Source organism: Pyrus communis, chromosome 1 (assembly GCF_963583255.1).
Source record: "Pyrus communis chromosome 1, drPyrComm1.1, whole genome shotgun sequence".
Lineage (NCBI taxonomy): Eukaryota > Viridiplantae > Streptophyta > Magnoliopsida > Rosales > Rosaceae > Pyrus > Pyrus communis.
In genome coordinates, this window is record NC_084803.1 from 2,507,584 (window position 1) to 2,533,500 (window position 25,917).

At 38.1% G+C, this 25,917-nt stretch overlaps 6 protein-coding genes across 6 annotated transcripts; 1 reads left to right on the forward strand and 5 right to left on the reverse strand.

Annotated features, from left to right (window-relative positions):
- The first annotated feature begins 4,712 nt into the window (after window positions 1-4,712).
- On the forward strand, window positions 4,713-6,671 carry LOC137731884 (L-type lectin-domain containing receptor kinase IX.1-like). The gene has a single exon (XM_068471133.1). It carries the CDS (start codon window positions 4,713-4,715, stop codon window positions 6,669-6,671), a length of 1,959 nt encoding a protein of 652 aa, XP_068327234.1.
- Window positions 6,672-7,146: 475 nt separating this feature from the next.
- On the reverse strand, window positions 7,147-10,042 carry LOC137709667 (ubiquitin C-terminal hydrolase 22-like). Its single transcript, XM_068448657.1, has 3 exons — window positions 8,913-10,042; window positions 8,444-8,562; window positions 7,147-8,336 (listed from the first exon to the last, which is right to left on the reverse strand). Exons 1-3 carry the CDS (start codon window positions 9,677-9,679, stop codon window positions 7,639-7,641), a joined length of 1,584 nt encoding a protein of 527 aa, XP_068304758.1. The 5' UTR covers window positions 9,680-10,042; the 3' UTR covers window positions 7,147-7,638.
- Window positions 10,043-12,423: 2,381 nt separating this feature from the next.
- Window positions 12,424-13,042, reverse strand: LOC137730426 (probable steroid-binding protein 3). Its single transcript, XM_068469423.1, has one exon. The coding sequence runs from the start codon at window positions 12,914-12,916 to the stop codon at window positions 12,614-12,616; it is 303 nt and encodes a 100-aa protein (XP_068325524.1). The 5' UTR covers window positions 12,917-13,042; the 3' UTR covers window positions 12,424-12,613.
- A 619-nt stretch (window positions 13,043-13,661) lies between these two features.
- On the reverse strand, window positions 13,662-16,428 carry LOC137730410 (uncharacterized). The gene is made up of 6 exons (XM_068469422.1): window positions 16,154-16,428; window positions 15,990-16,046; window positions 15,552-15,705; window positions 14,985-15,082; window positions 14,827-14,892; window positions 13,662-13,949 (listed from the first exon to the last, which is right to left on the reverse strand). Exons 1-6 carry the CDS (start codon window positions 16,280-16,282, stop codon window positions 13,911-13,913), a joined length of 543 nt encoding a protein of 180 aa, XP_068325523.1. The 5' UTR covers window positions 16,283-16,428; the 3' UTR covers window positions 13,662-13,910.
- An 865-nt stretch (window positions 16,429-17,293) lies between these two features.
- On the reverse strand, window positions 17,294-20,615 carry LOC137714840 (uncharacterized). The gene is made up of 8 exons (XM_068453972.1): window positions 20,258-20,615; window positions 19,345-19,737; window positions 18,938-19,152; window positions 18,786-18,856; window positions 18,559-18,666; window positions 18,066-18,183; window positions 17,638-17,773; window positions 17,294-17,485 (listed from the first exon to the last, which is right to left on the reverse strand). The coding sequence occupies exons 1-8, from the start codon at window positions 20,336-20,338 to the stop codon at window positions 17,420-17,422; spliced, it is 1,188 nt and encodes a 395-aa protein (XP_068310073.1). The 5' UTR covers window positions 20,339-20,615; the 3' UTR covers window positions 17,294-17,419.
- A 1,365-nt stretch (window positions 20,616-21,980) lies between these two features.
- Window positions 21,981-25,441, reverse strand: LOC137735928 (probable monogalactosyldiacylglycerol synthase, chloroplastic). Its single transcript, XM_068475283.1, has 8 exons — window positions 24,614-25,441; window positions 24,172-24,344; window positions 23,477-23,638; window positions 23,252-23,393; window positions 22,738-22,962; window positions 22,590-22,652; window positions 22,437-22,511; window positions 21,981-22,341 (listed from the first exon to the last, which is right to left on the reverse strand). The coding sequence occupies exons 1-8, from the start codon at window positions 25,163-25,165 to the stop codon at window positions 22,108-22,110; spliced, it is 1,626 nt and encodes a 541-aa protein (XP_068331384.1). The 5' UTR covers window positions 25,166-25,441; the 3' UTR covers window positions 21,981-22,107.
- Window positions 25,442-25,917: the final 476 nt, after the last annotated feature.

The following is a 25,917-nucleotide window of genomic DNA, read 5'->3' on the forward strand; positions in this document are numbered from 1 at the left end:
AAAAAGAAAAAAAAATAGTAAATGATACGATCGGTACATAGGTAGCTACTCTCCTTGAGGATGATCGCTAAAAATATAACGACTAGTCCCATTAAGAGTCGCTATCTTCATACCGATCCCTCCCTTTTCTTTTTTTTTTATCCCTAGTTTGTTATTATTATTATTTTTTTGTTAATGTTTCTTTTATTTCTCTTACCATAACAACAAACTATCATATTCGTGTTTTTCAAAATATATATTTTCCGTACAAAATATATTATAATTCATTTTTAAACACTTTTAATCAATGATTTAAAACCCAAATTTAAAGATATTTTTCTATTTTCTCACTTTAAAAATCAATAAAAAATAGTTTCAGGACCTAATAATCGGTAGGATCACATCCAAAGGTTTTGCAATATTTTCCTTAACTCCAGCGTAAAATATTTCTTAAAGCTAAAAATTTCAATTTTTCTTCTTTTTTTTTTCACAAAAAACTGTGTGCTATAATATAAGCCAAACTTAAAGTCATTCTATTCACACCACATATTTCCTAAAATTAATTTAAGACATTTTCAAAATTTTGGACACCTATAAATCTCTTGGGGGCCTCGCTATTAGTTATATTATTTTTCTATTTTTTTTTTCAACTCATGTACCCTATTAGTCGGCATAAATCCAGATTTCAACTGATATTTTTACAATCTAAATTACCTATCACATAAGTACTTTTACAGTCTAAACTACATGTCATATAAGTACTTGTAAAAACTAAACTACCTATCACATTATAATATTAGTCGGCATAAACTTAGATTTCAACTGATTTTTTATAATCTAAACTACCTATTATATAAGTACTTTTACAGTCTGAACTACCTGCCATATAAGTACGTGTACAAGCTAAACTACCTATCGTATTGTAACTACCTATCATGGTGGAATAAGTAATTTTACATCATTCTAACAGTAAGATGTAGTCCTCCATCTTGGTAATGTTAAAAGCCCCGAAGCTAACACAATCAATGTCAAAAGCCTCTTGAGCAATTACTTACATAAGACAATCAATGTATAATGCTCGTGAATCATGTAGACTAGAATCATATAACAAATACCAGCAAAAATGAAGTTTACTGTTGTAAACGACTCAACGAAAACATGTAAAACTACTTGTAGTTCTCATAGCTTCATGCGAATTCAAATTTGGATTGCAGGAATCGCGAGGAAAATTCAAAACAGGAGTCGAATATAATTTTTGATAAAACGACGAGATTTGATGAATAACTTTTTTTTTTTTTAATACAATGATATATTTTACACTAAAAAAAGATGAGATTTGATGTGTAACTTAAAGTTTCATGTTAATTTTGGAAGAATCATGATAAAACATTCAACGACAGTCGGTGCAATTTTGTTTTCAAATTATGGACACTTTAGTTGCTCTACTTATTAGACCTACCTATGACTGTGCAATACATTAGACCCGTATCAAAACATGCGGATCAGGATCTTCTACTGAGCAAATGGTGAGGATCCTCCTGACCAAGCCCATCAGGCCGTTGAAATTTTATCCAACGGCTACAAAAATGATCCCCTCTAAAAGTTATAATAATTGTAGCCGTTGGATAAAATTTCAACAGCCCGATAGGTTTGGTCAGGAGAATCCTCACTAGGGATGGGTAATTACCCATTGGTTATGGGTAACCGTGGTTATCTGCCCATTTAAATTTGACGGTTATGGTTATGAATAACCGTTTAGATAAATAAATGGTTATGGGTATAACCGTTTACCCATGAAATTTAAATGAGCAGTTATGGGTATTACCTGCGGTTATAAACGGGTACCCATTTAACCGTTTATTTTAATATATGTAAAACTATAAAAATAAAAATAAAAAATTTCTAACTAGGTTTAGTATCCTGAGATATATTTGGTTATAAAGGGCCATATAATATATATATATATATATATATATATATATATATATATATATTTATGCTTCACTTGAGAGAAAAATATAGTTGATAGAACGAGCTAATATTTAATATATGTGATTGAATGAGTTAAAGCATTAGTGTTCGACAATTTTGTTTTGGAATCTTTTGGAGCTTTGACCAATTCAAGATAATGATTACCTTGAGCGTTTAAAAACATGTTATTATTAGATGATGCATACCTATATATATATATATATATATATATATTTAATTGGCCTCGAGTTTTCAAAAAATATTTGACCCAAAAATTAGAAATCGATTAAATAGCTTGGACCAATGAACATATGTTTCTAAATAAAAATCCAAATATTTATTAAATTAGCCTTTTAGCAGATTGATGCGTACTTACATATATATATATGTATGTATTTATGTATGTATGTATATGTATGTATGTATGTATACAAGAATATTAATTAATCTACAACCATGCATGATTCTTATAATAGATTAACCATCAAATAATTGGGAGACATAGCATATATTCATAAATAATATTGCCGTTAATATAAAAATACATGTTAAATGTACTTCTAACGGTATTTAATAGTTAGAAAAAAGAAAATTATGACAAATTTCTTTTTAATTTTCAAGTTGTTAAAAAAATAGGTAAACGGGTAAAAATAATAATAAACGGGTACGCGGTTATGGGTAAATTGGTATGGTTAACCGTTTATAAACGGTTATGGGTATGTGTATACCCGTTTATGTAAATACCCAACTGATAAATAGTTATATGGGTAAAAGCTTAAACGGTTATGAGTAAATAACCACATTTACCCACCCACCATAACCGTTGCCCATCCATACATTAGACCCATATTAAAACATGCGGATCAGGATCCTCTCCTGAGCAAAGGATGAGGATCCTCCTGACCAAGCACATCGGGCCATTGAAATTTTATTCAACGGCTACAAATAGGGGGTCCCCTAAAAGTTATAATAATTGTAGCCGTTAGATAAAATTTCAACGGTCCGATGAGCTTGGTCAAAAGGATCTTCACTAGGATGAGCAAATACTCATTGGTTATGGGTAACCGCGGTTATCCGCTCATTTAAATTTGATAGTTATGGTTATGGGTAACCGTTTAGATAAATAAATGGTTATGGGTATAACCATTTACACGTGAAATTTAAATGAGCAGTTATGGGTATTACCTGCGGTTACAAACGGGTACCCATTTAACCGTTTATTTTAATATATGTGAAACTAAAATAAATAAATAAAAATTAGTTTCTAACTAGGTTTAGTATCCCGAGATGTATTTGGTTATAAAGGGTCATATAATATATATATATATATATATATATATATATATATATATGCCTCACTTGAGAGAAAAATATAGTTGATAGAATGGACTAATGTTTAATATATGTGATTGAATATGCTAAAGCATTAGTATTCGACAGTTTTGTTTTGGAGTTTTTTGTAGCTTTGACCAATTCAAGATAATGATTACTTTAAGCATTTAGAAACATGTTATTATTAGATGATGCGTACATATATATATATATATATATATATATATTTAATTGGCCTCAAGTTTTCAATAAATATTTGACCCCAAAATTAGAAATCGATTAAATGGCTTGGATCGATGAACATATGTTTCTAAATAAAAATCCAAATATTTATCAAATTAGCTTTTTAGCAGACTGATGCGTACTTACATATATATATATATATATATATATATATATATATATGTACAATAATATTAATTAATCTACAACCATGCATGATTCTTGTAATAGATTGACCGTCAAATAATTGGGAGACATCGCATATATTCATAAATAATATTGCCATTAATATAAAAATACATGCTAAATGTACTTATAACGGTATTTAATAGTTAGAAAAAAAGAAAATTATGACAAATTTCTTTTTAATTTTTAAGTTGTTAAAAAAAATAGGTAGAAGGGTAAAAAAAAAAAAAGTAAACGGGTACACGATTATGAGTAAATGGGTATGCAGTTACACGTATGGTTAACCATTTATAAACGGTTATGGATATGGGTATATCCGTTTATATAAATACCCAACGGGTAAATGATTATGTGGGTAAAAATTTAAACGGTTATGGGTAAATAACCGCGGTTACCTGCTCATCATAACCGTTGCCCATCCCTATCCGTGAGTTTAAGAAAGTGAGCCACATTCAATCTCGAGAGGGAAAAGCCAGCAGAAGTAGTGGAGGAAGAAGTGTCTGTAGCCATGGAGGACGGCGAAAACAGACAAGGAAAAATTAGGGTTAGGGAGAGCCGAGAACAAAGGGGAGGAAAGACCTAAATGATTGATACCATGTCGAAAGTTTAAACTTCATGATTTATTGATATGCGAAGAGTACAATATACATATGCATAATATTCCTTCACTAACAATATAATTGTAGATATCGATCTGAAACACATTAATGCTTGACCATGTCAAAGCCGGCCGTCCCCGGTTCTATAGAGCTAGTACTGCCAATTCACAAGCCGTTAAATCCACAGGCCGGCCAACCCTTTCTGATGTACGTCATTGGTTCCTTTCCCTCTGTACTAATCCGTCGTTTTTATGCAAGTAAATATTAAGTAAAAAAAAACCAGAGATCCTTCATTAGTCCTCATATGGTTCTCAACTCATGAACATTCATTGCTACAACCTTTGACTTCAGCTTTCAGAATAATTTCTTCGATTCTTCGCATTTTGCAGTATTTTACGTGCATTTCTGCATAAAAAAATCACCATGTTTCTTATAAGCTGCAGGCAGGTGACATTTTATAACATTTGCTTTGTCTGTCTCTTCATATTCGTCAATTTTCTGCCAATTTTCGCTCGTCGAACTAATTTCAAACCTCCTCTTTCGTTCACTATACCTCAATTCAACTTCAATACTGAAAACATACTCTATGAAGGTGATGCCACACCTTCATCAGGAATGGTAGAACTCAACACAATCTCTCAACTGTTCCGCGTAGGGCGGTGTACTTATTCACAACCTTTGCACTTATGGGAGTCTGCTAGCGGGTCGGTAGCAGATTTCACTACTCATTTCACTTTCATGATTGACACTCACAACAACAGCAGGTGGAGTGACGGATTTGCCTTTTTCCTTGCTCCTGTTGGCTTTCAAATTCCACCTAATTCTGCTGGTGGTAATCTAGGATTGTTCAACAGCAGCACAAATTTGTTGGCATCGAAAAACCAAATTGTAACGGTTGAGTTTGATTCCTTCCCGAACGAGTGGGATCCGACCGGGCCTCATGTTGGGATCAATGTGAATAAGATCTCCTCAATTGTGAGTACCAGTTGGGATTTTAGCAGCAACGGAAGGAAGGTGGCTAATGCATGGATAACTTACAATGCTACCACAAACAACCTCAGTGTGTTTTGGACATACAAGGAGAACACTAGTCCTGCTTTTATCGACAGTACTTTTTCCCTTTCACACCCTATTGACTTACGAGAGGTTCTCCCTGAATGGGTTACAATTGGTTTTTCAGCCGCTACAGGACGAGCCCCCGAGCAACATGTCATAAGTTCATGGGAATTCAATTCGCATCTGGATTCTGATAAGATCAGTAAGAAAACCAAGGATATGAAGATGAAGAAATTGTTAATAGCAGCAACTGCTGGTATTACTTTGTTAGTTTTGATGCTTGGTGTGGGTTTGTATTGGTTTGTTGTAAAGAAGCGAATGCGCAGGATTGACGGGCTTGAGAGTTGTTCCAAGGATGTGATCACCTCCATAAATAAGGATCTCGAGAAACGTGCTTTCCCTAGGCGATTTGCTTATAAGGAATTGGTTGCAGCCACAAATGGCTTTGCCAGCGATGGAAGGCTAGGCCAAGGAGGGTCAGGACATGTTTACAGAGGTATGTTGCAAGATCTAGGCTGCGCTATTGCCGTCAAGAGAATCTTTGCAAAATCGGATTACTATGAGAAGATATTCATCAACGAAGTCAAGATTATAAGCCGGTTAATACACAGGAACCTGGTGCAGTTCATTGGATGGTGTCACGAAGAAGGCGAATGCTTACTTGTTTATGCATACATGCCTAACGGCAGTCTCGACACGCATCTGTTTGGATCTAAAACAACCCTGCAGTGGGATTCTCGGTATAAGATAGCTTTAGGCTTGGCCTCGGCGCTTCATTATCTACACGAAGATGCAGAGCAATGCGTTCTTCATAGGGATATCAAATCGGCCAATGTATTGTTGAACAAAGACTTCGGAACTAAGCTTGGGGATTTTGGGATTGCTAAGCTTGTCGATCCATGTTCCCAGACTCAGACACTAGGGGCTATAGGGACTTTTGGCTACATTGCCCCGGAATATGCAAATGGAGGGAAGGCCAGTAGGGAATCTGACATGTTTAGTTTCGGAGTTGTGGCGTTGGAAATTGCTTGTGGAAGGATGACTTACCAGGACGGGGAACTTCACGTGCCACTTGTCAGTTGGGTTTGGCAACTCTACCTTGCAGGAAATGTTCTCTTTGCAGCCGATGAGAGATTGGATAAAAAATTTGATACCAGTGAAATGGAATGCTTGTTGGTCATCGGATTATGGTGCACTCATCCCAACAGCAAGAGTAGGCCAAAAGCCGGACAAGTGATGAAGGTTCTTCAGCTCGAAGCGCCATTGCCGGAACTTCCACATGACATGCACGAGTATGATCATCATCTGCCTCATGATCATGTATGATTACAGCACGATTGAAAATAGTTTTTCTTCTTCTTTTAACTTTTTCAATGTATAACCACAAAATGTTGTATTTTCAAGCTACTTGGTTCATGGTTGTATGATTTCAAATCCAATAATGTCAGAATTATTACCATCTTCGTTTTCGGATGCTAGTATTTTTTGGTATCCTTTATGCATTTGCTCCAACATTGGATCCGTGAGAAAGCACGTCAATACATCCGCAATCCTGCAGCACAATGCAGCAGATCCTTGGTCATGGTCGGCTGACTTTTTGGATACATATCATTGTTCTTTCCCAGCTCAATTTTACGCTGTATGTAATGCAGCAACTTTCTACCAGTGCTTATATCCCTCTTTTGCATTTTTTTAAGAGAACTCCCCCTCTTTTGCACATAATACAAAATGTGGTTAAATGACGAGTGCTTATATGCTAACAACTAACAGATCATATTAACATTTACAAAGTGAACAAGCATTAATTAGTGGGACTCCAAAAAATAAATATTAGTTCCAAATATCAGTTCAGTTATGTACATGACTGACCCTGCAGTCAAAAGAATGTTGAGCAAGAAAATCTTGTAAAAAAACCCAACATGAACAAATTTTTCAAATTGGTCCCATCAGTTTTCCCAAAATCCACTCACAAAATACCCAGTAACATATCACTACCAGTAGATATGGAGTTTGTATTTATGTATCTCTGCTTCAAACCATGGTCATCTTTAGAAATCTGCAATTTGATGATGCCTTTCAGCGACCGTCCAACACGTGATCGTGTGCTCTCCTTAGGCCGAAGGGATCTGATGACGAGGTTGCTTCGGCAGACGGAGTCTCCTTCTCACTGGGTTCACAACTGCATACCCTGCCTCGATTGTATATTGGAACATTTCTATTACCATCAACCAGCCATCCTCTGAAATGCCTCCTTCTGTGTGGAAACCAGCAAGTGACGCAAATCTATGTTTGCTTAAAGCGTCTTGTGCACATAGAACATCATATAACACTGTGAAGCTCTTACAAACCCCTCATCGACCTCATTAATCCAAGCATTGTCACATCTGTACCATTGGTCTTGTATGCGTAAATACGTCACATAATGGCCGGAATCTAGTGTCCCAGAATGAGTAATTACTGCAAAAATCTCAAACTCAGCAGACATCCCAGACTCATCCCCCTCGAAAGCAAAGATTCTATTTCCAAATCTGTTACTCACAATCGAAGAAGACAGATAGGGAGTCATGTCTAGCGAGAATGGAAAATGCAAATAGCTGTCGATTTTCCTCATCATCTTTCTGACCAGGGAGTGCTCAAACCGTTTTATATGCAAACACAACACCATTGGAAGCTTTCTGATGGACATCTGCTTCGAAGAGTCTCGGAGTTCTTGACAGTTCTGACAGTACAGTTTCTGGTCTGACCCCAACTTTTCTGGTTTTGTAAACAAGTCTAAACAACCCAAAAGAGTGGATGAACTGCTGCTACCATTCGCTTTGGCAGGCTTGTTAGATGCATCTGACCAAGAACAGTGGCTTGTGTCTAAGTTGAGTGATATGTCCAAACACGGGTCATAAGTTGTCGAGGTGAATCCACAAGTCATACAAGTGACATCCGACCTCAACAGTCCTGAGAATACCCTATGCGCAATACACTGGCAGTCTCCACTATCTGTGAAACACAGGATAACTTCGTAAGGAAAAGCAAACTCTTGACCACCGTAAAAACAAACGATTTCACATGTACGATCTAAAACTCATCTGATTGCCTATGATTACCTTTTGTATGGTTTCTTGTTTTGGTTTCTTTCTCATGGATCCCATCTAACACGGAAATGAAGAACTCATGAGCATCCTGCTGCTCGTAACTTGCCAGATTCTCCGAATGCTGCCACCAACTTGAAGTAGAGAAAATTTTAATCAGTCCAAATGCAATTATACTTCAGCATAGAAGAACTAACAACGAATCTAGCGACAAATCACATATATAGGGAATTGATCCCACAAAGCAAAAATGGTGCTATCATTTGCAGCGAATCCATGTGATTTCTAATTAGACATAAAAATTATGCATTTTGCAGGAAAGGGATTTCACTGCTAAATACCACTATGATACTTCTTGAACTTTGCAACAGATTGCAGACACAAAGACTCGAATATATATCAATCCACAAACCAAAAATTAAGCATTATAAACTCGGCACGATACTCTGTAACAAAAGATCACACACACAGAGCAATGGCAGACCTGTAAAGCAATCCAGCCGGGCTGTAAGGAGTCTGATCGCCCGAATACACAGCCGAATAAACACCGTGAAGCTCACAAGGCAAACAAAGCAGGTTTGCCATCCTTTTCCGGCACGTTCTCCTGCTATGCCGATCACTCAAGAAGTAATTCCTCAAAGGAGGTGCATGTAGCAGTGCTTGCAACACAGAGTTCATAAAGCAAGTATTCCCCAAATTATTCAACCCCCTCAAACCCAACGGATAACACGATTTCGCTCTGTGATCCCTCACCAAACACGATTTTTCCGGCTTTTTAAACTCTGATAATTCGACACTCGAACCCCCCAGCCTCTTCCTCTCACACAGTCTCTCCCCTATACTATCCGCATTGTTTGTGCTGCAAGGCAAGTCCAGCATGCGCTTAGCCATGACAGACTTATCGAAATCGGGATCGTAGACCTGATCGGTGCACGCACAGCAAAAAAGCTCGGCCCTTTCGACATCGACGGCCAACTCGTGGCCGATTTCCAGCTGGGTATGCATAACTGCGTGATTCGAACACGAAACCGAAGAGCAAATCAAGCAAATATAGAGTCTACCTTCGAACCCATTACAGAAACTGCATCTGGGTATCTTTGTTTCGTGAATCCGAACGCTTGTTCTTCCGTTCGGGGCGGATTTGAGGGATTTCTGGAGGGATTTGTAGCCGTTGCAGCCATGTTTGAGCTTGTAAGCTGAGAGGTGGTTGCAGGGTTTTGGGTTTGTGTATGAAAGCTTCCTCGTCGACATGTTTTGATGGAGATTTTGGGAAAGGGAAGGTTGGATTTGTTAGAAATCGCAGAAAGATAAAAACTTTACTAAAAAAAAATTGGTAAAATTAATAGATTAATAAACCCAATAGTAATAAGATTTGGGAAAGCAGATCCAATATTGCAGTTAAGAGATGAGAAGAAATTTGGATCAGCTGAGAGAGAGAGAGAGGCAGGGACTTTTCTGCAATCTGTTTGGGGATGACTTGAAGGAAGAGGGAGGATGAAGAAGGTGCTTTTTGGGCATAAAATTATGATTTTGTCGACCGACTCATCATGCAGTATACTGTATAATATGAATTCTACTCAGAATATTGAAAAGAAAAAAGGAAAGGAAAATTATTTAGAAAATAAGAAATTTTAAAAGTTCAAATTGTGTTAAATAAAATATAGGATTAAATTTAAGAATGCTCTTTAAGCTTTGGATAGTGTTTCACTTTGGAGAGATTTTTTACTTCACCAGGGCACAATGAAAAATACCTTTTCACTTCGCCCTCTTACTTTTCAATTTGATTTCGAATTCTTAAAGTTATCAAGTCGTGCAAACATGACTCAACTGTTAATTTGTTACGTTTTTTTTTTTTTTTTTTTTTTTTAACAAACGATAAGGCATAAGGGGAAAGATGGATTTAGCTTCACAATGAACTCGGTGCTAAATAGCTATTCACGCAAAGTATATGTTCACAAGAAAATACTTGGAAACCTTAACAAAAAGAATGGACATTTGCACATTCAAGGCAAACATGGATAATACTTGCATTCCTTCTTGGAATGTGCTTATTTTTTGTTTCGAATAAAGTATTTTGATCAAAAAAATTTTGTAATAAGAACCGTTCAATTTCTTAATCTTCATTTGAAAATCACCTCTACAATATGAGATCACAAAATTATTATAATCACTAATCAGGGAGCATTTATTCAATCAAGATTCAAATGTACAAATAGTGAAGAGAGATCAGAGTCGTTAAAAACTTGATCAAAGTGGTCGGGTCCCGTCAAACAGCTAGGCGACAATGCTGATGCCACCATTATGGTAGGGTTTTGGGCCTTTTGGCCTTACTAGAACCGGAATTTCGTGTTGACCTAAAAAAGATAATGGGAATTTCATGATAATGTTGTAGTTATGGAAGTGGATTTTATCCTGGATTTAGTTTGATTAAACCTTTTCCTAAGTTTTCAGAAATCAAATTTCAATCAATTAACTAATCAAAATTAAATATCAACACAAGTTTTTGGCCTTATCTAGCGGGTGACAAGGACGTCGAGTTGGCGATTCTTGAACAGAAAGCGGATGCTTGCGAAGACCATTTCTGGTCTATCCGTGTTAATGAAATCCATCCCGTGAAACGCTAAGCGAGTAAACTACCTAACACATGGTAAAAAATTCCTGCAAAGAAGTGGTTGCTTCTCTCAACCTTAGAAACAACCGAACCCAGACCAGCCACACATTGAATTTGATCATGACCAATTATCCCTTATTATCACATATCAGCGACATAACAAGATATTAACAACATACCGAAATCTTATCCTCTCAAGCAACAAAGATTTGGAAAATGATTATTTCAGCCAATTCCTTTTCAGATTATATCTGTTAAGCTTAATTCTCTCCTCGAGTGATGTCATGTGCCGAGAGAGATGGGCACAAGAAAATATACACCCGGTTGCCCAAAGATTTTGCCGCAAAATGGGCATCTTGAGCACATTCCTCACAACACATTTAGAGTGACTGCAATCACAAGCATAAACTCTGTAAAACTACCCTCGAATGCACTAAGCACTGCAATCTGCATAGATGAACCAATTCCACACTAAGAACTTGTGTGTTGGCAGATGTTGCATAAGATTTTCGTCCCAAAAACATAGAAGACCACGCGCAAAATAAAACTAGCCTTAATCAATCTCCATAAACAGCTAAACGAGCTGGCAGAAGTCCACTTTTGATCCATCTAAAATCTATTTATCTGATAGAAACAAAACAAAAGGCAGTGACAAGAAGTAACCAAGCATATAATACAAGTTTATACATTCAGTTTACACTTTTACAATGTCTAAGCCTATCAACAGCAGTACCTTTCAACTGCTGCTGGTGAGGAACACCAAAAGAAAAGGACCTGCAGAGATTGATTGATATGGCAAGTTGAAGGACCACAACCAGTAATTGCCAACATGTTGAAGCTCTAATTGTCCACTTTTTCGACGAGTTAGCTAAATAAGTCTTCTGCAGCTGATTCCAGCAGCAGACTTGGTAAAATTTAGAAACAAAACCATTACCCTAGAAATCGAAACCAGCATACATCAACCGAGATCAACAAACTACAATCTTGTCCTAGATCAACAAACTACAATCTTGTTCATACACTATTTATATTTCATACCCACTTACAATAACACCATACACAGTAGTACAACACTCATTACGAGAGAAACTTACCTACACCCGAAACACCACTGTGGTAGTATCTCAAGCCAATTTGTTATGTGTTTAACTTGCTCATATGGCAATGGCAGCACATGATTGACTTGGGACACCGCCTCAATGGAATCCGAGTGGAAGTCCGATCTCCCTCGCTACCAAATACCAATACAGGAAAAACGCAGATAATCCATACAGCACTAGGGATACAAATAGTTCAGCTGGATAAAACTGCACAAATCTGCCTAATACTCAACCTTTAGGTCAAAATTCATCCAAGAACACAACTTATTATCGATGAATCCAAATTCACACAATCATAATATTTAATTATTTATTCATATCCATCCATGGCAACTAAACATAAACAACAACATCCAAGATCACATACAACGATAACAATCACACATACCCAGAAGCAGATTTTCCCAAAAGCACTTATTTTGCGTCGAACGACATACAATTAACCCTTAAATTTGACCAAAGGCAGAGACTTTTTCAAGAAGCGACGCGGCCGACAACTGGGTACTTAGCTTCGAACTTCTTCTCCCAGTCGGCGAGGACGCCGATCTCCTTCTCCGTGAGGCCGTCGAGGGAGGCGGTGATGTCCTCGTCGTTCTTGCTCATCTTCGCCAGAGCTCTGCTGGCGTCCTTGCCGGCGAACATCTCGTACGGCCCTCCGGGACCGTAAAACGACTTGCCGTCCGTGACGTCGAAGACGCGGCCTTTGAGCGCCACGTATATGGGCTTCGATGGGTCGGTGCCGTTGTACTGAATCAGCTGCTGGGCCGTGAACTCCATCGTTGTGTTGGATTACTGTTGGCGAGGGCGACGATGGTAAATGTGGAGAATTTGGAGGTTGTTGGGTATCGGAGTAGATGAATGCTCGATTTCTCGATCGTCTGTTCTTTTAAGTTCTTCGCCAACCAAAATTAAAATTATTTATTTCCAGATTTTTTTTATTAGGGAAAAAGGAAAGGTGGATATTGAAAGTTAGAACATTTTATTTGTTTTTCTGATTATATTTTTCCTTTTTATTTATTTATAAGTCAATGATTTTGGATGCAACTTTACTTCATTCAACAGGCTCTTCATGGATAATTCTCAAACTTTAGCGATCAGAATCGTTTATTTTTCAAGTTATACTTCATAGATCACGTTTACAAAATATTAACCAAATCAGGATCAAAAAAATTGACAAACATTGCATTTTAAAAAACATTTCTTCATAACAATTAAATGAGTCAATCAATTCAAATTGAATCAATTATTTATAAAAAATAATCTATGAATAGAGACTAAAAAAACAAATAGTTCAGACCATTGAAGTTCGATAGACTCTACAATTAATCCTCATTTTTATGGAAAAATAAAAGGCCTTTGGACAAAGGGTCTGCTTCAGTCAATATCAAAATGGTACTGATGGATAGACGATCAAGTTTGAATTTCTCTCTCTTTCTGTAAATTAAAATCTTTAAATTAAGTAATAATTATCACTGATTTACCAATAAAAGCATAATTTAATTAAGATTACCTCGTAAACTGCTAGCCCAAATGGAAGCGTTAAAATTATAGAGGGTATGAGAATTCATTGAGTCGCTTAAAAAAGAACTACAAACTGAGTTTCTATTGCCAACAAAACTAAGTAATATCATTCAGAAGTCGGAAAAATCACATTATCCAGGCTTAGCCATGCGCCATCGGCCAGTAAAGAGCAACAAATTCTCATCCTGCTTCTGCAAGTTGCCGTTCACCTTTTCTCGAGATTGACAGCCATCCCGACCGAACATTTTTGTCAATATAGAGGAATGCCACCACCTGAATACTCAACCTCCTGAAATTCGGGGAAGCAGAAAATGTTCAAAAGCGCCCTAAGGTTACAGCTAGAAAACAGCAAGCGGAAGCCGCCAAGAAAGATAACCATGACACCAATGGAATTAGGGCCAAAATGGAGTGCAAGTGTGAATTACACGTTAAAAAGAAAATGACAATTACCAAAAGGACATGTATGATTTGTGCAATAAACAAGTTTTTCCACGGTTTTATATGAGGAGTTTGTAGCTATCAACAAGCTCCAGACTACCAAGTGCACAAAAGTGTTTGATATGATATGTTTGGGTGTATACGGGCCACGGGTGTGCATGTAGAGAGAAAAAGAAACATAATCTTCCCAACAGGGGACTGAATTTCCTCGTAAACTTTCATCGAAACATTTCCAATACAGTTTTTTGTTACTCATACAGCTTACAAAACTTGCAAGATCTACCTCATCTACTTCCTTGATGTATCTCAAATTATCCTCTCTAACTACCTCCACCTAGCTGCTATGTTGCTAACCGACTCAAAAGCTCACACGGCTGCCTGGTTCTTTATTTATCATACGCTGGAGAATTGCTTTAGAAACTTTTGGTGACTAACTTAATCTTATGGACAGCCTATAATATTTTCCCTCCCTACAAGAAGAGGAAGCAAGGGAAAGTTCTCCACTACAAGAAACTTTCTTTCGCAAGGAACCATTTACTAAATCAACTTCAGTATCAAAGAAAGTTTTGGATGAAGCAGCTTAAGTCAATCAATGGTTCCATGATTTCAACAGCTTAGGGAAAATGTAGTGGTGCTGAAATTTCTAGAACAAATGGGATGGTTCAAAATAAAATGAGAAAATACCACATGCCAGATGTAATTCAATCGCTAAGGAGGAAGAGTTTTACCTGAGCAGGGGGTAACGATGAAACCCAATCCGATGCATGTGTAGGAAGCAACCCCAAGGTGTTAAGCTGCCAAGGAAAATAAAAAATTTAATAAACTGGATTTCGTCAAGATAATCATAGTGGGGTGAAGAATTTAAAGGATAACAAATGTAGTTCACCTTCCAAACACCCAATGCTAAACCCCCTAAATTAAGGGCAATGAAGAGCAACTTTGGGGCAATAAGATCTACTTTGCCGTCCTTATAGGGCTCAAAAACTGCATAACCACATTAAAATAAGCATGAACCAAAACAAGGAAATGGATATAAGCATGAATTAACAGACAGATGTACAGCATATGTCATGAAAAAAAAATTGCATAAACATATGAACATGGTAAGAAGTCATAGCAAACCGAAAAATACACTAGACAGCATGAATCATGCCAAACAAGAAAGAAGGGTTTATATGCACCATTAGGCACAAACAATGAATCATATCAAACAAGGTCATTTTTTTAAATTTGGTTTGTAAATATTGTGCGAGACAAGAAAATGGAACAATTCATTAACACCCAAAGGCCATGACTGCTGGTTATCGGAAACCATTCATATGATGAGACAGCAATATAGACAAGCCAGAACAACACAGGATTTCAAGTTCTATATTGCTTTCAATCGTATTCTTCCCCTACAACTGAAAATTCCACACATACAGACCGACTAACAGAATAAGAATCATCTTACCCTTCCCTACACCCTGTAAGGCGCTTATGGGTTGCCAAAGAGCGGAAAATGTGATTCCAATGCTAAACAAATGCACTGTATTCCCAGCCATCCACATCATGAAACCCATCATCATCAAATTCTTGAATGGGGCCTGTGCAACTTCCCAGGCTTTCTGCAGAAACACAAAGAAACCATGAGATCACATAAACTCAAACCATCAAATATCACCGCATTCTCGTGAATATTAACAGGGATCAAGAAAATTCAGCAGAAAAACAGGTACAATTGTAATCCATCAGCAATTTAAATCATGCCCAATTTGCGATCAAGTGATTATTATCAAGTTAAAGGTAAAGGTACAATGTTTCACCCATAAAATTGTCTGAAATCCCAAGTCTGAAAAACCCTAAATCCAATTGCTAAAATATATTCGAATTTAGGGAGGGGAATCACTACCTGAGCTTTCCAAGTAGATTCGGCATCCTTCTTCTGGCGACTCACAGTCGAATCATCCTACAGAAAAACAAAAACCCCAAATCCAATCAAATGGGAACAAATCCAATCCAAATCCAAATCCAAATCCAAATCGAACGAAGAGGCAAGATAGAGAGAGAAGGAACCTGTTCGAGGGAGGCGCGAGAGAAGCCAGGGGGGTCGGGGAAGTCGCGGGAAGAAGGGGAGGTTGAGTTGTCAGTCAAGTCAACGGCCCATCTCCGACCTGCTCCCATCACTCCCTTTCCCTTATCCATCGTCGCCGTCCTCTTCTTCTCCTCCGACGCAGTTACAGCAGTAGAGTCGCAGCGCCACTCTTCGATTTGATCCGACTATATAATATTTGAATACGCGCTCAACTCTCAATGCCTCGGGCCGGCACTCTCCAATCTCCGCTGCTTCTTTTTGTTTTTTACTTGTTTTTTTTTTCAGATTAAAATTAAAGTTGGTGACGGATTCAATCTTCGATCGATTTTTATTTTGTTAATTAAAAGATAAACTTTGATTTTATTTATTTATTCTAGCCCTTTTAATAGGTCGAAATTTTGTCATATTGTGTAACCGAAGATTTTACGTTCAAGTCTTATGAATTGTGAGTTCAATATTAATCATTATTAGGCTCAAGATGTAATTCTATACAAATTTTTATTTTTAGATTTGTTAAATCAAACAAAATAAAAACCGACAATTTAAATCATTTTTACAAAAAAAATTTTTATTAAGTTCGACACAGAAAGTCTCCCTCATAAATAAGTATTTTGTTGAAGCACTTGCCAAGTGGAACTGGAAGTGCTTTTCCACAAAATAAAAGTGCTTCTCAGATAAACAAATTCTATAAAGAACAAGACTTCGTTGCTGAAATTTCAGCCGCCACTCCTACTTACACCCAATCCCATATGAACACGTGTCCAAATTTTGATTTTTTTTAAATCAAAACTTGGACATGTATCCACACAGGATTGGTTGTAAGTAGGAATGACTGCTGAACCAAGTTAATTCCTTCTATAAGATGCTAAAACGTAATTCTAACTATAGACACTTGTAATTTTTTCGACCATACAATTGTCAGAAGAATTTCTTTTAATTATCTAAACAGCACTTACAACATCCCAAGTTTGTTTAGATGATATTTCATTCAAAACTTGCAATTATTAAATTTCAACAAGAAATGAATTACCAAAACTTTGTCAAACTCTGCTGAAATTTGGTTATGAAGCTTCTGTGATGACTAGGGGAGGGAGGGAGAGAGAGAGAGAGAGAGAGAGAGATCCATACAAGTTTGTATGTTGTATACAATGTAAGGGGCAGCTGATCTTCCCGTATATCTTTACAAATGTGATAGACGTATTCATTAAACATACAAACTACAACTTCATCGAGATTGTTATGCATCACTACTGCAACTCTTGCTTGCTCGAGAACTTGTCCGAAACGTTTGCCATCACAAATCCTGCAAAAACCTGAGTTCGAAGAAACGCAGTTAGCGTAATACTTACTGTCACAAAAACCGACTATACAGTTAGGAGCTCCGTCTCAACGCTACTTGATAGGCTTCCCCAACTGACATGAGATTAGACGTTAAAAACTTGAATGTATACATAGTGTGGCGTACCTGAATGGAACCAATGATGTAGAGTGCAGAAAAATGGCGGCCGTGAATCACCATGTCGGCTACCATTGCAAGTGGAATTGTCAAGGACATGCCCAGCGTTGCAACTAATGGAGATGTCCAAACCACGGAAAGAGCCCTGTCAAAGTTTCATTTCATGTTAAAAGCATTGGGCATCAGCATCTTGTAGCCTCATAGATAGATGAAAAAACAGAAGCAGGAAGTATAGAGAATTCAAGCGTAGATTTGGCCGCCACACAACATACTCGAACCAACCTCTTAACAGTTTATTTATGAAAAGGTAGTCGTGCACCTCTTGTAGAGATTAGAAAAAGAAAATTTTTTACATGAAAATAAATCAGTTTGAAATCGTTACATGTCCTTGTGGTGCCCAAATGACCCCCAATGTATGTGAAAGCAGTTTTACATACCAAAAATAATCCGAAAGAACACTCCCGACAAAGCCATTTATCAGCACAGCTTCGGCAATACATTTTGAATGTGGAAACTCAAATGAAGGTTCAATCCCGATGGCATTGAGCGGCCACACTGCATGACAAACCATTGCTGTGAGCCTGTGAGCGATGCAACTCAAAGAGAACCAAATGATATACCCGAGGGCAAGTGCTGTCTTTTCGTTGTGAGGCCTCTCCATTTCAAACCACGAAGAGACTTCAATATGTATTCACTTTTCTTTCCGAACTTTCAACAAAAAGCATTGTGTGCAATCAGGTCAGTCGTATTCTAGAGTGAAAATCATAACCAATGGTTGAGATATAGTCCGACTAATATTCTCTTTGTGGCAACAAATGATCTAGCTATCAACGTTTGCCTAAAATTCATGACCGTATGTGGACATAATGTAATTTAACCTCAGGGAAGACGGAGGCGATAAATAGATAATGGAATAATCCCTCTACTCACCGAGCCACCACAGACCAAGCAGAGTGAAGAGACCAACGTATCCGAAAAGCTTCTGCACATCAGCCTTATCTCCTTTCTCCTCTGATCCAGCAAATTTCTTGAGTAACACTGCAGGTATAAGACCAGTAACTCAATAATCATAAATCCAAAAATAATTTAACTGTGTCTCAGATATATATTTGTGAAAGAGTTCAAGTACACCGGATTCCTGAAATGTAATGTCTTACCCGTAAACAATCCATATGACGCAGCTGAGAGAAGACCAAAAATAGCTCCCATTATAGAGTGCTTTCTAATCCTTTACGCAACAAAGAACAAGATACAGTGAAACGATGGTAAAACATGAATAAAAAGTAATTCCTACTGGCTAGAAACTTACTCAGATATGCTCAGCAGTTCATCAGGTGCCCAAGTTTTTCCAACTGTGGTCATGGCAACACCAGCCATGGTGACACAAACAGCAACCATCTTTGCAATAGTTATGGAATCCTGATGAAGAAGAGCTCCAAAGAAAAGTGTAAAGAGCCCCGACGAAGAAGTTAGGACAGTTGTACTTGCAACACTGGTATTTGCCAGTGCAGAGTTCGACAGATACTGCATTAGAACAAAGATATACCAATATGTCACTTGGAACTTTTTTAAAGCATAAAACGAATCCATGCATATCAAAAGAACCAAGAGCACCATGCGGATTTCCGTTTCTTTTAACGCAACGTAACTTAAAATGTGAATAGAATTCCAAAAGGTTGATATGAGTAACAGGGGTGCCAAAATGACTCATGTTACCTCTGTGATAAACCACAATGGAGTAAGAAGCAAGCCAAATTTTGCAACTTCGCATGGACGAAGTTGACGACTATGTTCAAGCAAGCGAGGTTCATCTTCTTCACTCTTATCCATTAGAGGTCGCCCTTCTTCCGTGTTACTAAGATCTTTGTCAGTTACTAGGCAGCTTCTAACATCTGTTTCTGGAACGTGGGGCATTTCATTTATTCTAAGAGGAATATCAAGCCCGACTGAGGTGCACAGAGCACTGCCATTGCAAAAGTTCTTAACTAAATTTCGGTCCAATAAGTTGCAGAGCCAATCTTTCAAAGCTGATATAGGCAGATAAACCACCATTAGAGACACACCGAGATAAGTGAGCGAAAATGGCTGTTTGTACTTGCTGAAAATTCTCTGCATTATAAAACAGTACAAGTTTAACAACATAGATAAGCTCAAATCACAGCAATAGAAAACACATCATTCCAAATATCTAGTTGAATGAGAGAATACCATGATAATGTAACTACGCCTCCATTTGTTTCGACGAAAATAAGAGAGAAACTAAAACACTATCTTCTCTAACCACAATAAATCCTCAAAGAAACATCACCCCAATAAAAAAGGGAAAGAACACGAGGGTGCCATTGTAGCGGTATCTCAATTCAATCACTGAATCACTGCCACTTGGGGAGAGTCAACGCGCACGTGCGTGATCGGCTCAAAATACCATACCGTCCATCTCATTTATCCCCAAAGAAATACAGAACGGAATAGTGAGGACTAATAAGGCGACATTCTAAACTACTCTAATCAACGGAGCGGAGATTCAAACTCGGTTGCAAGACAGCAGGCACACTGCCTTAACCAAAGACTCAAACTTTAAAAAAACAAACAAAGAATCAACTTGGAAAAAGAACGGATGAACACAAACCTGAGTAACCTCTGCAGAAGCGACCCAGATGAACACAACCGTGCCAATCAACCCCAAACCGGCGTTGTACTTCCAACCCATGATCAAAAACACCACCAAAATCCCAAGATTTTGCAAATTCCACCCAAATTAGGAACCGGTTTAATCTCAAAATCGGCTAAAACATCAACATCTTCTGAAATGCTCCACACGCAGCAGGACAATCCGATATTGTGAAACTTGCTCGAGGATTTTGGATTTTTCGTTTCGTTTTGGTACCAAATTTTGGTTCTTTGTGTAAAACCGTGACCACGGAAGTTTGAAATCGTAGAAAACAAGAAAGACTATTAACTTTTATTTTTGTGGCGTCAAAGAAAGTGGATTTGCATTCAAGTTTTCAGTTTTCTTGCCGAGCGCTGATCAGCAGTCAGTTCATGAGAGTGACAGGTGGTGCCGTTTCAACTAAGCTTCCTTCAAGGTGGCAATCTATGAATGCATTCAATGCAATGCTTACTTTATTTAAGACAAATGTTTGTCCGAAAACGTATTATGGTTCCAACGGTTAAAAACGTTTAATTTACATTTAAAATTCTCGGTTTGAACTTATCTTCCTCGTATCGGTTAAGTCAAGAGGACAAAAAAAATTGTTTAGACTAAATTACGTTTTCAGTATAATTTGAATGATATTCTATTTTTGTTCGTACGCAAATAATTTTGATTATTTTATCGTATTTGCTATTTTGTTAAAGCTAATAGTAACAATTTGACATGATAAATAATATCGTCCTTTTAAGATTCATAGATAGTTATACAATGTTCATTTCACTTGATTGGTAAAAAATAATGTGAGAAAGATTTAAGATTGTATGTATTACTTAAATAAACAGCATGAGTAAGCAAATTGGAGCACGGATAAACCAAGTCATATAATCCGACATCTTAAAGTTCATCTAGCTCTCCCTTCTTTTACTTGATATCTCCTTTTCTTTTTTTGTTTATTGATACTTCTGATGGAGTGGAGGAATCGAAATCGCGACCTCGGGTGTATGGGGGGATGTTTTTACCAAGCCGAGTCACAAGCTCTTTGTAACTCTCTCTCCGACTCAAGACACTAAAACATAATTCATATGAGTCTGTTTTGTCATAATATATTCCGACTTGATCACCAGGACCAAGTGATCTACGCTCAATAAAATTAAGACGCCAGTGGCCTTCAAACACAGCCAATAAGGTTGGACATTGGGTATCCGTTGGGCCTAATATGACTTCCTTCGACGGTGGCGATAGCGGTGATGGCGATGGCGGCGACGGGGGCGGGTGAACCCATTGCCCATCCCTAAACACCGGGCGCCTTTCCCTGTAAATGCGAAAATGTAGTATGTGTACGGTATTGGTGTCGACATCCTTTACCCGGATGGGTGTTGAATCTATGTTTACTCTTATGATTTTGTTCCGGTCCCAATACCTAAATATATGCATCTCGACGTCGTTCATGTCTAAATAGAGGCAACATCCTCCGGCCTCGGCAGCCGTCAGCTCCTTCTTGATCTTCCACTTGCTGTGATAATCTTCTTGCGCCATTGAAGCAATGAAAAGCTATGGGGGATGAGTGAGCAGAAGACTTGTTGTCCAAGGCAACTCCATTTTCTGAAGTATATATAAGAGTTCACGGTCTAATCACAATTACTGCAAATTAATCATATTTAATCTCGATGCACGAGTTCTTAAGAAATTAAGACAATCATGCTGATAGCCTGATAGATTGTATTAAATGTGAAATTATAACAAGGCAATGGCATGGGAAGGGAAGAAGAGCCTAGTTTTGATCAATTAGAGGACTTGTAAACAAAAATGGTTGAGGAAAAATATGGTTATGTTGTACATAACTGCGGTACAAGGCTTCGTTGTCTAACGAGCTCGTGAAGATCATGAACAATCTTGAACACAGAATCAGGCTTTGCCAACTTCAATGCATTTTCCGACATGGCCTTTAGCTCATTGGCTTTCGGACCAAACCAATCAGCAACGATCCTTGCTATCTTTTTCGGCGATTTAGAGTATTTCCCGCACCCATTTTCAACGACATATGGTACATTCCCAACTTCCTACAATGTGAAGAAACGGTCATTTGCAACATTTTCCAGTGAGGGGATTCTCAAAACAGAGCAGCACAAGGGAAAATAGATTATATCACCATTACCTGTCCGGCAATGTAATCATTCAGAATAATTGGGAGGCCTCTTATCATGGCTTCTGCAATAGTTCCTGGACCGGCCTATTAAAAAGTAGACATATTGGTTGGCAACAAAATATACAAGACTCTAATGGTTTTTATGGCTGTTGACAAACTTACCTTTGTAATTATGCAGTCGCAAGCTCCCATGCATTCCTCCATTTTAGTAACAAACCCCTTCACCTATAATGTCAATCAATTTTAGCTACTAACTTCTGTTTATTTAATGCTGTGTTTCGGACTATGCATTCAAAGGGTATAAAAATACCTGGACAGGGATCTTCCAGTTGATTGAAAGCAACTTGTTCGCAAGCTTTTTGTTGCGACCACATATGACAAGGACCTGGCCTACAGGCTCCCCAAGATTCTCGTCATATAATGCATCCCCAAGTGCCCGAGCTGTAGCCTCGATAGGACCCATTCCTTCTCCTCCTCCCATTAGCAACACAGCAGGAAGATCCTCCTCCATTCCTAGTTCTCTCCGAAGTTCAGCCTGCATTAAAATAAACAAAACATGACAAAGGTAGTCAACATTTATTTAAAAGCACCGTCTGCAATCATGGAATGTGCAATCTAAAACCACTGTCTACAAATGCTTTTACCGTAACTTATAGAAGAGTATTATCTATAAATCATCAAAATCCAATTGACAGCTTACAATTACCGATTTCAAATTTCCAATCAACATTCATGAGCCCTTTTATTATCACACCACTTGCTGATTTCTTTTAATCGTACAACAATTACATCAAGGTTAAAGAGTATGTTGATCAGTAACCAACCTTTGGTCGCACGGGCTTGACAAAGTTAGGCCGCACAGGGAGGCCATAAACCTTGATTTGGGAAGTCTGGAGTCCAGCTTTCAATGCCCTCTTCGCAACCTCAGTTGTTGGGCAATAGCATCTCGTTACAAGCTTATGAAACCTGGAAATGAAAACATAAAATATCAAAGGTATGCTTGGAAAAGGAGGCTATGTTTCCTAATAGGAGCTCTGTGCAAAACTAACCATGTAGGATGGCAAGTACTTAAATCCGTGACAACTGTGGTAAAAACTATCTTCTTCAATAGACCCTTTCCCCTCAAGACACGAAGTGGTACATGCTGCATCAGCGGATGCACACTGATAATAATATCCGGCTGGTATTTCATCAGTCCTTTGGCAACCTCCCTACAAAACAAAACAGAATTAGAGGATATCAACAAGGCATACTGCCAAATTGCCATCTTTGAGCCATAATTTGACACGGTCATATTTGTGAAAAAAGAGAGAGGTTTGACGGAATATGATAAACTCATGAATAGTAGGACAAATTTGCTCATTTCTGTATCTGTAATCCTATCTGACGTTTTCCTCACAGGGTTTAAAAATCTGCCAGAACAGCATACAATCTCGTCCTCAAAAATGACATTTCCATCGAAATTTATGAGCTTATAGTGCATAAGATACATGATTAAAAAAGTTGTAAATTCCTGCATGCTATTCTAATCACTAAAACTTATGGTCAACAGCTACTGCAATATATAACCATTCGAAAATTGAAAGGCGTGTTATATGTTAATTTAATATATGGTGGTCAACTATTACATGAAGCAAAAGAATGTACAACTACCTTGGAAAACAGACTACAACAACAACAACAAAAACAGTCGAAATGATTATAAATTTACAAGCATTAACCTATAACAAAAACAAAGTCTTACCGAGCTATAAATGTAGAAGTTGCTGCAAAATTAGACTGATGCACCAGACGCGGAGAGGTTCCATAGTATGTCATTTTCCATAGCGGCCCGTGTTTCACCAAGAAATTATAGCTCCTGGGAAGTTGATTAAATGGCCAAGGCGTATGATCCGACCATAAGTCAGTAACAAACACCTGCGATATGCACTCTTAATTGAAAACATGATCAACAAATATGCACACTCACACATCCATTTTTGTTTCTCCCCCAAGTATTCTCGTTAATTAATCAAATTTTGAGGGAAAGAAGATAAAAGTTATACTTTTCGTTCTTATTCCCTATGGTGTTATGCTATTACATTGCTTTTTTCATGTAATTCCCATTTCTCTCTACCTTAGTCAAACAACCAAATACAAGTTTCATAACAAAGTTGAAATTTTTAGCACAATTCAGAATAACTGACCTGATATTCGTCCCCAAACTCCTCATTAAACGCTGCCTTAATCGCCTCCGCAGAAGCGCGGTGGCCGCCGCCGGTGTCACTCATCAAAATCAACACTTTCTTGGGGCTCTCCGCCTCCACACCATTCAACGCAATCCCATTATCGTTAACGCCGCCGCCATCTTCTATCAACACATTGTTATTGTCCCCAACGCCGTTATCCGACCCATTTCCATTTCCGTCCCCAGACCCGACGCGAACAGAAGCGAACCCAATTGGGAATCTGTCACAGTGGAACCGAATAGCCCGATTAAACTCCGTCACAACCCTCCGAATGCCCGAACCGCCGCGACTGCTCAAACTTAGTGAAGCTGAAACACCGACCTTGGGATTCGTCCCGGCACCTGAAGCACCCCCAAAGGCGTCGAAATACAAGAAATTCGACAAAAACGAGGAGTGCCCATCTGAACCGGAGCTGCTGTGAGGCCCAGAGCTGAAGGCGAACCGACCCAATCGGGAAACGAGGTCATAGACCGGGCTGGGTTCCTGGGTTGCGACAGAAGAGTTATACATGGTGGGATTTCTGGGTTGGGGAGATTAAACCATGGCGGACGAGCAGCGAATTGGGTTTTGGGTAAAAAGGCTGGAAAATGAAACGCCAGAAGAGAACAAGGTGTGAAAGCTTCGAAGGGAGAGAGAGAGAGGGAAGGGGACGTGGGTGGGTTTTGGAGAGACAGTGAAGTTAGCGAAGTGGAAATCTTCGAGGGGGTTAGCGGCCACACACAGAGGATTTTGGTGCGTACAAGACTACAAGTGCATGTGCGCGCGCGAGTGATCGGAGGAGATTCTTGGTATATTAGGCACAAAATTGGTAAGAAGAGAGTGGGTTGTCTTTTAACTATATTGGGTTGGGTTGGTTAGCTTTATCCCAACTCAAGTTGGTCTATAATCTCTCTATATACTTTTGTAACTTACATGGAGAAAGATTCGAATTGGGTGTAAAGAGACGAGTTCATTGTTTTGACTAATTGGTTTAAGTTATATCTCTACGAAAGACCCTAACAAGGTGTATTGAACATTCTGCACCGCTTTTCAATCTTGAAGAATGCTATAATTAACTGTCAACACTCAAAATTTCTAATGACATATTTTTTTTTTTGTTCTGACAACTTTAACAAGTCACTTGTATCTCTGCCATTGTCTCGTGTTCTCTACGTCTAACAATCCCCACCTGGTAGGCCCAAAAAACATATCAAATAATTATTTTGCTATTGAAGTTTTGTAAATACACACTGCATTAATCGCCCCAAACGGCCAATTGACTC